This window comes from Centruroides vittatus, unplaced genomic scaffold, assembly GCF_030686945.1.
Source record: "Centruroides vittatus isolate TY-2023 unplaced genomic scaffold, ASM3068694v2 contig_2568, whole genome shotgun sequence".
Classification (NCBI taxonomy): Eukaryota; Metazoa; Arthropoda; class Arachnida; order Scorpiones; family Buthidae; genus Centruroides; species Centruroides vittatus.
In genome coordinates this window covers 152,100-167,274 of record NW_027121629.1, presented here as the reverse complement: position 1 = coordinate 167,274, position 15,175 = coordinate 152,100, and the positions used below count along the sequence as shown (strand labels likewise).

The 15,175-nt window shown below is 30.0% G+C and overlaps 1 protein-coding gene across 1 annotated transcript; it reads right to left on the bottom strand.

Moving 5' to 3' along the window:
* Nucleotides 1-139: 139 nt before the first annotated feature.
* On the bottom strand, nucleotides 140-14,822 carry LOC136971482 (glutamate receptor U1-like). Its single transcript, XM_067265941.1, has 7 exons — nucleotides 14,743-14,822; nucleotides 13,623-13,713; nucleotides 13,007-13,165; nucleotides 12,777-12,924; nucleotides 12,483-12,712; nucleotides 1,425-1,687; nucleotides 140-335 (listed from the first exon to the last, which is right to left on the bottom strand). The coding sequence occupies exons 1-7, from the start codon at nucleotides 14,820-14,822 to the stop codon at nucleotides 140-142; spliced, it is 1,167 nt and encodes a 388-aa protein (XP_067122042.1).
* Nucleotides 14,823-15,175: the final 353 nt, after the last annotated feature.

Genomic DNA, 15,175 nt, shown 5'->3' with positions numbered 1-15,175 from the left:
TTTACTAAATAAGAAGATTAATCTATAAAAAGAAAACACAGTGACAGTCTTAAGGGCTAAAGTCTGAAAGCAACGACACAAGGAAGAAAAAATTGCACTATCAGTTTTCATTGTTTAATTGTTTATATTATATTTTAAATTAAAGTTTACTAATAAATAATTCTAGAATGAAACAGATGATAGATAAGACGTAACCAAGTATCAATAGAATGAAGGGGCTCATTAAATCTTCGATTATCAATGACCGAGCATCTGATGCTTGTATATCTTCCAGATTATTATTTTGAAAATAGTTTTCCTTGTTAACAATTCCAGCTGCATGCAAACGGGATATTCTGTAATAAAATAAAAAAAAGTATTGTTAAAAAAATTACATGGTGACAAAACTGACAAAGAATATTCTCATACTAATTTAATAAAATTATTATAAGTTATAATTAAAATTAATTATTATCAGTGAATTTAACAATTCAAGAAGCAAAGTTTAATATTGTGCAAAGATAAGTTTATTAATTAACATTATAATTATTAATAAAGAAAAAGTCATAAATGTAAAACTAGCTATAATAATGAGCTAACAAAGTATAAATTTATGTAAACAATAAATAACAATCTTGAAAATTTTAAAACTAGGTTAATATTGAAATAAATAAATAATTATATATTAGAGAAAAACAAAAATCTTAAATCTACAATATTGGAAACTTAATACAAAAAATAATTTTTAAAGTGTGACCTTTCTTTTCTTTGATCATCGACCTTTCTTTATAGGCTCGACTCCGCTTATTCATATGCAAATTGTTTAAAAGTTCCTGTGACGTCGGATATTTATAAAGGTTTCTTTATAAAATAAAGATTAAAAATCCACGAGAAATATATTTAAATATACAATTAAATAATTTGCATAAGTATAGGAGGAGGAGAACTTATAAATAAAGGTCGACTCCACTAGTGTTAATTTTACAACAGTATATTTGATATAGAAAAAATGGAAGTCTTGCAAACTAGCATTGTTTCTAGATTATATATTTGCTATGTATATAATCAGGAAGTCTTACAGATCAGCCTTCAGATGTTAATAAATTGCGATTTATTAATTAATGTGTGATTAATTACATATTTTTCATAATTATGTTAAAGTTTTTACATTAATAATTTTAAATTGCTTTTACTGATAAAAATATAATAAATTGTAAATATTATTGAATAAAAAATATTTGCTAACGATTGACAATTGTGGTGATAATAATTATAACACATAAGTTATAATTGTTATTATTAACAATATAATTTATCATACATTATGTTTATAATAAGTAGTTATCTAGAAACATAGTTAATAAAATATTATTAATATGTAATATAAATATAAATAGATAATAAAAATTTTTATACACAAAAAGCAATTCATGTTAATTACTTACATTACATTTATTTTTGCCTTGTAAGAAAAGTTTTTCTTTAATCCATATGCTTCGGAAAAAGTCACAAGAGAATCCTCTGATAGCAAAAATTTTTCTTGATCATAATTTTCGTATTTTATTAAATTTTCAAAATAGGGAAGTGAATCAATGAATGCGAAACGACTATTCATTATTCGGGATAAGATTTCGTTGTGTTCATTAATAAAATTATTATTGGATCTTATGTCATCTGCAAGAATTCGTGCAACACCCGACCGAGATTTCTGAAAATATATAATTAATTTGATAATTAACTTGTATACTGATGGAATATATTATATTATATGGACTACCGGTATATTTGGATTTTCGTTATCTGATAAAAATATTTTAAATTTTATTATTTATGTATAAAGTGTGTATTTCTACAGTCATACATTGAACACTCACTTTTACTTTCCCAGTTCTGTTACGAGTATAGGCTATACTATATAACAGGAAAAGTATGACGATTTGTCATAAATGACCCGAAAGATTCTATATTTTTGGACTCAAGAGTTGTTGAGAACGTTGAAAAATGTAAAAGAAACGTTGAAAAAATGTAAAAGAAATCGGGATATTTCTTGTATGTGTGAATGTTTGTTTGTGTTTGTGTGTGTGTGTGCGCGCGCGCGGAGGAGGACACGATTTTGTTCACCCTATTTGACGCTTAATACCTTCTGTGCTTTTTGTCGAAAATTTCTGAAATTTTGCATGGAGTTTGTGTATTAGGGGATTGATGCTATTAAACTTCGGCGGTTAAATTGTCGCGCGGTTTGTATCTTTGTATCGTTTATCGCGCATATCTATATTAGGCTTTGTAACCTCTTGTATCTTAGCTTAGAGATATTAAACTATTGTTATGTTTAAGTTAAACCTGTCTCTTCCTTGAGTACGACGACACCTTATCCCGATCTCACCAACCCCTTCCCACTCGATTTTCCCACTCATATAAAAGCCATCCTTGGAGAACAGAGAGCTAGTTTAATTAACTAGATGCCGAATAATCGGTAAGGAGTACAATTCCAACTCTCTACCCCCGGCCAGCACCTCACACAATTAGGTCTATTTCCAAACACGAACCAATCAGCAAAAGGTGGAAATTCGTTGTAGCGTTGAACTTCCCTTAAATCTATGTTTGTTTAGTGAAATTTTGGAAAAAATATACCATCATGGATGTCATAAGAAATATATCGACTTCGCTTGGCAAGAATTAACTGATAAATGCACGAACGGAGTGTGGAAGAAGTTATGGTTGACGGTATCCAAGAATTCTCATCGAGAAGAGCCTATCGCTGCATCGTTAGGTTGATAAAATTTTCAACTTAATCGGTACAGGAGGTGTAGACGAGCTGGATATTGGGGAGGTACTGACAGGCCCGGATCCAATAAGTGCGGGGCCCGATTGGATTTTTTTTTGTGGGGCCTCTATATATTAAATATTTAAATAAAATGCAAATTATATATATATTATAATTATTAATATATATATATAATGTCATGGATCATAAGATAGGTAAACTTCTACATACATTAAAAAATAAAAATGCACAAAATACAAAAACAATTACACTTTATTGAATATAAATTTACATATTTCTAAGTTTTTGTTCTGTAAATTCTTCTAAAATAGTTCGAAAATCCAGTTTCCTTGCTTCTTCACTTTCAATCGACATAATTGCTAAACTATTTAATCTATCCTGAGTCATTGTCGATCTCAGATAGTTTTTAATTAGTTTTAGCCTGGAAAATGATCTCTGTCCAGAAGCAACGCTCACTGGAATTGTTAAATATATTCGGAGAGCAATAAACAAGTTTGGAAATGCCGTTGCTCTGTCATTTTCCGATAAAAATTTGAACATTTTAAATGGATTTTCAAAAAATTCTGATGGAAGGATAGATTTTAAAGCTTCCGTTTCTTCAACTAACATTTTTCCATCTATATCAGCTTCCTTCACTATTGGTGCATCATTTTCTGTGAACCTAGAATCTGTTAGAGAAATTTCTAATTTAGCTGCATGTTTTTCAAGTGCTTCTTTTTCCGTATTTTGAAATTTTTCCAGAAACCCAAATAAGTCATTATGATTTTTCAATTGTTCAAAACGATCTTTTAGTGATTCTATAGCTTTATCAAAAACAAAATTTAAAAAAGATATCTTGTATGCGTTTATCGGATCTACAATAGGTTTATTATCGCCTTCAGAATTGAAATGTTTCTTTCTTTTCCGAAGCCTTTTATTTCAAATTCTGTAGATATTTCCAAATCTTCTGCAAGAGTTTTTGCTTGAACTAAAACTTGTTCGAATCCAGTATTTCTGTAGTCGCTTAACCATTTTAAAAGTTTTTCAAATGAAGAAAGTGCAATGGATACATCTACAGATTTACTTTGAAGTTCCTTGCTTACATAATTGACTTGGAACAGTAAATCGTACCAAAAAACCAGTGATACTAAAAATTTATAGTCTTTCGTTGCATTTCCAAGAGATTCTGCCTCGCTTTTAATCTGTGGATCTTCGGTAATTTCTGATATTTCGAAAAGAGCATCATAAAATTCACCTATTTGGTATCTCACTGCTTTTACGCTTTGAATCCGACATTCCCACCTGGTATCGCAAAGAGGCTTCGCAGTAAGTTCTTTTATATATTTGAGAAGTATTAACCATCTTTTTGAAGATGCCGAAAACAAAACATATAGGCGTTGGAGAATACCAAAGAAGGTTAAAGCTTCTGGACAAATTTTTGCTACATCTCCCGATACTAGATTATAATTGTGACAAACGCAAAGAGTAAAAAATGCCCTTGGATTTTCTTTTAAGAGTCTAGCTTGAACACCGGAGACTTTACCCTTCATATTCGAACCATTGTCATATCCTTGCCCTGTTATGTTGTTGATGTCAAGCCCTAAACTTCGAATTTCTTTCTTTAACACAAAAAATAGATTTTCTCCTGTGCTGCTCTCTACATGTATAAATTTGATAAATTGTTCATATATAGCGATATTCGAGCCTGGTAATGTTCCATCCGAAACATATCTGATGCTAAGAGACATTTGTTCTTGATGACTGATATCTGGAGTACAATCCAAATTTTATTTTTTAATTTGTTGCCTATTAAGTTTGTTATTTCATTTTGTACTGTTTTGCTTAAATAACTTTGGTGTATTTGTTTTGTGGCGATTCTTTGTATATGATCCTGCATTACTGGGTCAAATTTTCAAAGTAATTCAAGTATTCCTAGAAAAATTCCATTTCGTGCATCGCCTAGGTTTACGATGGATCCTCTAAACGCGATATTTCATTCAGCTAAAAACTGAACTACTGAAAATAATCTTTCAAATATATTATACAAACGAACTTTTTCTTGGTTCAACAACTTCTGTTGAACATTATCTATTGTTTGCTCAGCAGAAAGTCTTTTTTGAAGCTCTGTACATTTTAACATAGCTACCAAATGATTTTTTTGATTTTTTATGTGTGGCTAATCTATTATATATATTTGGCCAGTTATTAAATCCTACAGTAGCTAGTGCAATTGAGGCACCCATACTGAATAGCCGACAATAAAAACAAAATATTCTGTCTTCTGATTCAGAGTATATTATCCAAGGACGGCTTATTATTTCACCATTCGTAAGCTTTCTTTTCAGATGCACTTTTGAAAAGTGTGTTCCATCCTCTTGCCGCGGAAACTCATTTAAGATAATTTTTGTAGGACCTTTTTTAACTAAATAATCTCTTATTTGTTGAGTAATAATCCCGGGCCAAGAAGCGGGATCATCAGTTATATTCAGTTTTTCCATTTTCATTCCAATATTTGCTTCTTCCGGTTCCGGTCTGTGTAATTGTGTTTCTTGTTTATTTTTTCCTGTTATTCTGTATTTTTATCATCATTTTCTTCTTTACCTTTGTCATCATTATCTATTTTAAAAAATTTGTTCAAAGCACCTCTGAGTTTTTCACTTTCGATTTTCCTTTTTGCACTTAATTTCCTTTTTAGACTACCACTTTTATATTTTCTTCCCACATCTCTTTCTCGTTTTAGTGGATTCGACGTCTAATGAAAAAATTAAATGCATTTTTAATCACAAAATATACTTACATTTTTAATTTTAAATATAATTTCTTGTTAATAAATATTATGTAATACAATTAGTACTTACCTTTTTTAACAATAACAATTAGTAATTGTAGTCACAAAATACGACAATAATAATTAAAACGATTAGAAGAATAGAGAACTGCAAATGCAATAAACAATTGACATTTGATAGTAGCTACATCTACTTAATAGCGAGCGCAGCACAACGATGACTAATGCCAAAAAACGAATGTGAGTGCGCCGAGTAAGACGCATATAGAATAGAATAATTGAGAGAGAAGATAGTACTATCCGATTAATTAAACGTTAGTCAAAAACGACACTTACGGGTATCCGTTTTCTATATTATAATGTATATATATTATAATAAACACAATAATAAATCTAATCCATCAATGCGAACTTAAAATAAATATATTTTTAATTATTTGAATAATTTATAATTTATCTTTTATCGTCAAAAGCAATTTGCTTTAAATTTCGAAAAATAACTTTTTGTTAATTTTGGTGGTGATGCGGGGCCCCTTCAAGTGCGGGGCCCGATTGGGCCCAATCGCTCCAATCGCCTTAAATCATGGCCTGGGTAGCCTACTGCAGATTTCTGGTAAGAGCCTTACCAACGACGACCTTCAAGAACTGGCAGAACAAGTAATTCGTGTAGAACTGGAAAAATAGAGATTTTGAGAAACGAAGAACTCAAAGAACTTGCTACAGTTTTCCTTAGTAAAAGTTTGGTAACGATAACCAAAATCATTGATCAAATTGTACAGAATAATCCAGATTTTGATAGGAGTGCGAAAGCAAAACGAGGCGTTTTGGATTCGATCTTCTTCTACCGACATTTGCTTAAGGAAAGAAAAAGAAAGCGACCAATGAAACTATACGACTTCATCTCAAAAAAACAAGATTTTCAGAAGAGCCAGGATCTTAGTCACAAAAAATTAACTTTACATTTCTGTGTGCATAAGTTTATGTGTTATTTGACATATATTATTATGCAAAAATTTATATAAAAATAACTTAAAATTAAAGAAAAATTTGTTTATTTTTGGTCGCGTGTTCCCCTTTCCCTATTTACTCTATGTTAAAAAGACCTCGTTTAACGCTGTTTCATTTAGCGCTTTGTCTTCTAGGGACGTATCCCCCCCGCGTTAAGCAGGGTCATAATGCATTAATATTAATATATTCGATATATTACGTTTAAAACATGTACTCGTAATCATTGATATGTATAATTATTTAGGTTGATTTTTCATAAATTTCACGTATAACGCTTCGAAAATTTAATGCTGCACGTGGAAATTGGATATGGTCTTCCAATAAACCCATGAAATTTGATCACTTTTAATCAATAAAATCAGGAATAAATAATTCTACAATACTCCAATGTAAAGCAATGAAATGACAAATTTGAATGATTTATTTCAAATTGCAAATTATAACAAACAACATAAACTTCCCGCAAGACGTTTAATCCGAAATGAATTTCTCTTCTATGAACAAATCTGAAAAATTTGCTGGGTTATTCCGCGAGTAGACCCACTGTACTGCTTACCCACTTTAGTTTATCTGAAATTAAATTGATTTATCTATTTAAATATTCATGCAACTGACTGAATTGAATTCAAGGTTTTGTTCAGTGCTGTAACAGATGACGTAAGAATAACTCTCGCCAGTTAATAAGAGCTGCGTACTTCAGTATCCTACTCCCTTTAATTGAATAAGGTCTGCATGAATAGATCCATAGCTAAGTAATTTGAATTGCAATAATACGAATTTTAAAATCATGGAGATTTTACATTTTCTACAGAAGCTATCTCGTATAACAGCAATTCATTACGTCGAAGAAGACGAAGAAAAATTCAGCCGCAGATTCTATACATTTTACCAGAATATGGTAGAATTTTTTCTTTATTTTAACATGATCTTGACGTTATTTATGACGTTGCGAATCGACGTCATCTGTGACGAAATTATCTCACATTTTTCTGACACGGCCGAGTTTTTCATACCGACCATATTAATGACGTTCATTTTAGGCTGTTTCCAATTTAGTCTCTTTAAAAGGGTTAAATATCCGAATCCAATCGAAATTGCTGGCGATGTCAAACCGAAGTTGTATCAAAATATTCTCATTTCACTTGTTCTCAGTTCCATTTGCTCTATTTTCTACATAATGTCCTTAATTTTTTACATCGATTTATATATATTTCCTGTTTTGTCGAAAAAGTCTTTACTCGAAGGAGTTTTTTGTCATATCGATTTTACTGTTTTTATAATTTTCAATAATTATAATCTTTTCACTTTGGCATTCTCTCACATTATTCTATTATCTTTCGTATCTGACTACTTGAAGCGACTAAATTATACATTTCTACAGATGATTAAAGATCCTGAAAATGTTGAAAGTTTCGAAAATATCTTACGACGTCATTCCCGAATTTGGTTGTTTATCAAAGATATAAATGAAATTGGGAAGTATTTCTTTCCTTTAATGTATGGTTATGCCATTTATTATACCAGTTTTAGTATATGTCTTGTGATTTTCTTCGATTTAGATCCATATTTCAAAGGAGAATTTTTAATAGATTTCTTTTTTATGTTGTTTCTAAGCATCGTGGTTTTTTATGGATTATCAAGAATAAATGCTCAGGTGAGATATAAAATAATTAACGTAGGATATAATGAATGTCATTTCAATTATTTATTGTACTCGTTTATTAATTAGCTGTACGGCAATTTCTACGAATGCAACATTTTATCTTCGAGTCATTGTTCTCTTTTGTATAAACTCAAGGTAGTTCATATTGTCGTTTTCTTATACAATTATTATTAACACGACGAGTAATTTATACTTGTATATTTATTCTTGTTAGATCTTGGATTTCATGAAACGGTTTGGACGAACACCAATTGGTTTATCTGTCGGAGAAATTTTCTGTATAAAAAAGAATTCCGTCATCAGAGTATGTGGTATTTAAATTTTTATTTTTATATTATTTGAATTCCGCAACAATTTCAGATAAATGGAGAATGCAATATTCTAAAAATATTGCTGCGAACATAATGGATTTGTATTTTCAGGTGATTAGTGCCATTTACTCGCTTCTGTCGTCCCTCGTCGAACTGGCAACTACAAAGAATGACGCCTGCAAGACACAAATTACAAAACCTGGAAATCTGTCTTTTGCTGATTGAAATCGTTAAAAATCTACGTTGATCAAAACTTACCTAGGTTACACTTTGACAACTGAATTATGTTTTGTTAACGTTACACGTGTTAATTATTAGTTGCATAGGATTTTTCAAAATGTCTAGTTTATTAATAGAAGGCATTATTCTTTCCTAACTTAGATTATTAATTTTTACAATACGATACAGATGATATACAAAATAATTACATAATGCAGGCAGAGAAAAAAGTGAATCGAAATGAAAAACTATGCAACTATGCTGTATAGATGTTAAGATAGAGATGTTAATGTTAAGAAATAAACGCATGGTAAAACACTTCAAACCAGATACTGAACTTCATGAAATAAAATTATAGCTTTTATAATTTTCTCATGTTTAAATATGTAACATTACTATTGTTTAATATAAGCTTTTTTAAAATAAAAATTGATATCTTTTGTGTACGTACACGTATATATTGTATACTCAATTATTAAATTAAAAATCACTAGAGGCTATATGTGTTTGCTATGAAAAGCTAATTTAAATCTATCGATCATATGAACTCATTGCATTAACACATTTGGCGTGTAGTTAATGGAAGTTGTGGAAACGCTGCTTCCCTTGTATTTTCTAATATATAAATACATATTGCGCGATTATTTTCATATTTTAATGTACTTTGAATTAATTAAAATTAATATTTTGTTATAACCGCATTATATATTGTGATATTCTGTCCCCTTCTATTTTTTGGTTGTTTAAAACTATCGTTCACCTCCTAACCCTAGTAATTGTACAAAAAAAGGGATAGTTTACAATAACGATCGAAACTCTCTCCTCGGGTTAAATGTCACAGTCTATACCGATAAATTCGATCAACGATAAAGTCAGCAAGACGAGAGCGGAGCTTAAAACAAATTAACAAGCGGCGCTTCTCACCCCTTCTTTAGGTACTGTACATGTAGCACGTGTCTGTGGACACCTGCACGATAACCAAAACAACATAAAAATAAATTGTCTCGCTCGTCGACTAATACGATATTTATTATAAACGATCTAGAAACTGTTGTCAAATCTGAGAAGATATTGTCAACTACACAATAATGGGAGAGAACTGTCAAATTCGTAGGAATTTATATCATAAAATTTCATCTTCAAGACACCAACGTAAACAATTCGACCAAAACAATACCTCGGCAACGTTCCGTACCAGCTGGATTTAGCTCCGGCACAGCTAACAGGTGTCCGTATAAATCTTCAAATATGACAGTTCTCACCCCCTCAAAAAAGAGTATAAAAGGGGCTCGCACCCAAGTGTCGGGGGGCGTCCAACCAACAAGCAACGGCTGATCAACTATCAACTCCGTCTACTCTACGAAACGCAGGCAAGAACGAACTATGAAGTAAATCCATACTTATTTGCGTAAAATCTCTCTCTCTCTCCCGCAATTGACCGAGTTAGTTAAATTCATTAGGAATATAGAAAAGGGATTAGATCCCTTAGATGTCGCTAACGCCGACCTTAACCCTCCAACGGCCTGTCTTTGTATTTTTCTTTGAATTATAATATGTATCTATTTAGTTAATGTTTTTATTAAATATATTTGATTATTTAAGTGAGAGTGATTACTCGTACATCGCCGACATCTTATCAACTTATCCGCGAACTCCCACTCGATTTTTGCCCTCCTAAATTGTCATCCACTGACGCCGTGAGCGGGAATCACCTTCCCGTCGTCGGAAACGGTTTAAGCCTCGACGCTTAACCCCCGATTCTCACAATATTTTATTACAAACTTTTATACATGTGAAAAACAATACTAAGATTGCTATTGTATATTCGAATATAAATTCGTATGTGTAATTTCCCAGTGGAAATACTATTTTCGAGTACAGGACAGCTTCTATGGCGAAAATATTTGAATGATGTAAAGCAGCCAGATTATACGCAAGGGCTTTACAGAGCATCAACCTCTGGCGGTTTGCTGGTGGATGCCACACACCAAAATATCATTTAACGCTTCCAATAATTCTATCCATTAGCCACTTGCAGGTAGCTATTTGACTAAGTGCATTGTTTTAAGATTAAAAAAAGTAAAGAACATTCTATTATTTTTATGTTCGTTTCTTTACAAAGCTATATTTAATTATAATTTTCTTTTAATTAGAATTATATTGACAGATTTTCAGACATAAAATCTTTAGAATTTTTATCACTGTCAGATGGTAATAATTTTAAATATCACGAAAAACAATTTTCCCAAACGAGTTTTAATTTTTTAAATAAGGTAAATTGTATAGAGAATTTTTTAATTTTCTAAATTATGTAGTGAATTGCAATATTTATATTCGTGTCCAGATATTTCGGCAAGTCATTCTTAGACATAAAATTATTATAGTTAATAACGATGTAAACAAAGATTTTATAAAAGAATTATACGATTTAACATCATTAAAGATGAGGGGGTGGAGAGATAAAGGAAAACGTGTCATATCCGGCGTAGGGTTGGACTTAACGACAATTTTGCTCGTTATTAGCATTTAAAAATTTTTTATAAAACCCATTTCTACCTTCAAAATTACGTTTCTTGCCATTTTATAATAATTGAAAATATAAAAAAATTTTAATTAAAATATCATAACCGATGGCGCCACAAAATGTCGCCGAGAAAGTTAAGCAACTCGTTGCCGGATTTTTATAATTTAGTTGACACATACATAAAAAAGACGTTTAAAGTTAGAAAGCGTGTGTATACAGTTAATATCTTTTACAAATAGAAAACATACCCTACAAAAAGTATAGACGAGTACGAATAATGTTATAATTAAGGTTATATATAATATACTGTATATAACCTTAAGAAACCTCTGACGTATATGCGATCTGTCGTTAAGCGAAGCATCGTTAAAAGGCACGTATCCGTAATCATTTTCTGTAATAAATCTGTTTAGTTATTCCTTGATAGTGGTTAATAATATCCTCTTTAAAAATTGATTGTAAACATTTGCTTGTGTAGAAAATAAGATATCTAAATATTGATATTAATTTAAATATTTTATAAATTTAATAATTTATTAATAAAAAAAATTAATAAACAATTTAAGTCTATACAATAACGAGTCTTTCGATGCCGTTTCTCACACCTCAGAAAAACAACAGTCTTAACAACAGTCAGCAGAGTCGACCTTTTATTAGAGGCTGCTCATCCGCCTCACTATACAAAACGTTACAGGACTTCCTTCCGGCCACGGCACAAATCAAAAATATAATATACATTTGATAAAGTTGCTAGTGCTGTCAGTGGCGTAGCGAACATAACTGGCGCCCGGGGCATAACTGGCGCCCGACACTTTATTGGCGCCCCTCTTCCCCCTCCAGAAACACATATAGTTTGTCTTGGAGACCATTTGGGCGCCCCTCTGAGAGTGGCGCCCGGTGCATGATACACCCCTTGCACCCCCCTCGCTGCGCTACTGAGTGCTGTAACGTTTTGCATAGTGAAGCAGATGAGCAGCCTCTAATAAAAGGTCGACTTCGCCGTAAGACTGTAGTTTTCCGAGGTGTGAGAAAGGGCATCGAAAGACTCGTTATTGCATAGTCTTAAATTGTTTATTAATTTTACAATTATTGTCCTGGCAATTTTATCAAATTTATTAATAATTTTATAAATGCATTATATAGAAGGAAAAATTAACGAACTTTCTATGTAGAAAAAAATATAATTTAAATTTATGTTAATTTTTCATTTATATATTTCATCTTACCAAAATATAATCTGTAATTGCAGATCCATGCATAATACCACAAGAATACTCTTTTCTTCGAATTGCTATTGCTAATTTATGAAAAGTAGTAGGGACTCGTTCAAAATGAGGATACGCAAGAGATGATTTTAATGTCCCACTGTAACTAGAAACTAGAACAACCACGGATAACCACCATATTCCTATAATACATTTTGCCGAGAATCCGTTGATAGAATTCAAATTTTCTCCTAAAATAGAACGCAAAATTAATGTTACACTTTTACTGAACTTGATAGTATTTCATTTTATTACCTTTACATGTAAAAGTCCCAAAAAGAAACCAATACACTTTCATTATGCTCCAATTTTGCTTATTCTCTGTAAAATCGCTATCTAATCTTATTACTTCGTAAAGGATTAATCCAAATATAAAAGTCGATAAAATAATAGTCAGCCATGTCTATTTAAGTATTATATATTTATTTTTTAATTAAAATATAAAGTTTCAGATAATTTTTTAAAAAATTTTAAAAATGTCTTACTTGAAACGTGAATGGTCTTACAATGGAATCGAAACTAGATCTTTCTTTTGGTGCTTTAATTAAAAATTTAATTTGTGGAAATTTCAGAGGCGTAGAAAAATCTATATATTTTAATCGTTCAGCCGTCACGTATAATGGAACAAATCCAAAATCTGCTTCCTACGTAATTTACACTGGTTATTATTTTTAATTAATTCTTATTAGAATAAATAATTTAATATTATAATAAACTCTGTAGAAAATTCTACAAGAAATTTTTATGAAATAATAAAATTAAATACTGAATAATAAACATAAAATAACATAAAAAAATAATTAAGTTTTCTATACGAGAGAATTGAAACATAAATTGCTTATACCCTCACTAAAATACTTTAACAAACTGTATTCCTATTTAAAAATACTTTTAATTATAAATAATCTTCAAAAAATTTAAAATGTTTTAAAAATTTTTAATTATAACTTTTTAATGAATAAATAATAATATATTTTCCCCCAATAATTCAAAAAATAATCTGTTTTAGAAAATAGTATCTTAACTACATAGAGAACGATTAATTTCGCCGTATGGAATCATAAAATTTTTATTAATCATTCAGTGAAAAAATTTTTATACTTTTCTAGAAATTTGTCCAACCATTCCATTCCAAGAACCATTCTGATTTTTAGTTCCAAAAACATTATCTACTGGAGAAATCAGTTTATACCTAAAAAATGTACATATATTAATAATATTGGCTATAAATTAAACAAATTTTTAAAATAGTTTGTTAAATACACAGATATTCGAATTATTTATTAAAATATATAATTATTTAAGTATCCCATTAATGTAATATTTATTGTTATTAAATATAACAGTTATATCTGATCTAGATAATTATTCGTATTACGGCCGCTAATTTAAATAACATTCTTTTCGAACTGAAAATATCAAAATTATTCTTATAAAATCTAAGTAAAAATATGCATTACATATGTAATATCTCTGAGAGAACGTTTAGTATTAGAGAGAATAGTTAAGTATTATGCAAAATAAATAAATTTAAGAAAATTACTCATAAATATTTTTAATACGTCGTTTCTCTTTATTAAATCTCTATATTAATGTGAAATAAAATAATTTATTCCCAGAAATCCGGAACCTCTTTCTTGGATGATCACTCAAGTGTGCATTGCCTTATTCCATTAATCCAATCCAATACTGTTTCTTTCTTTTTCTTTTTAATTTATGATCTTGTAATTGATATATTTAAAAAAATGAATATCAGACATTTTTCAGATTCAGTTAATAAAATACTTCTAAGAAACTATTCTTGGGATGCAATTTGAAAAAAACTGTAGACCTATAAATTCCCACTGTCTTCTCTTAGGATAAGGAAGCCTTAGAGGTAGGACACCCCCCGATTAACTATATACGAACTTCCCGATGCAACCGGAAGTCATGTTATTTTAATTCAAAAATTTTCCCTGAAGGGAGTGCGATAGGTTACCGGCATGACTCTACTGTTAAAGGAAAAGTATGATGTACAGGGGCAAGCCACTACTAATTTGAGGTGGAGAGCATATATTTTAAATGAAATAAATTAAAAATATGATTAAAAATTGCAGCCCGGCATTATGACGATGTCACAATAAATAATTGCTCTTTTCAGGTAATAAATTTATTTAATATCATAAGATTATGACGACTTTGATGATTAAACTATATTGATTTTTGACAATTGAATAAATACTTAGAATTTGATTTTTCTTGAATTATTTTGAATATATCGAAATATATTCCATTAATAATTTGCTTCTCCTCTTTGTCCATTTCCATATAATGTTTTGTCTAAAAAAAAAGAAATTATTGGACATTTACTATTTCTTAATATATGTTCAATATTATTTAATATTTCTGTTGTTAACGTTACCTTCAATCCAGAGATTTTCCAAACATTCTCAGAAATATGACTTCCTGCAAATAGGCTTTGTGTAATTTTATTATTTCATGATTATCTATACAACTTTTATAAACTATATTTTTTTAAAGAATTATTTAAAATACAATACGAAATACAGTAAATTTTAAAAATGGCTATATATCCTTTGTTTCTTTTTTATAACTTATCAAAAATATTAAACCGTTGTTAATCATTTAATGTTTGTTAACTGAAAATCACTAAG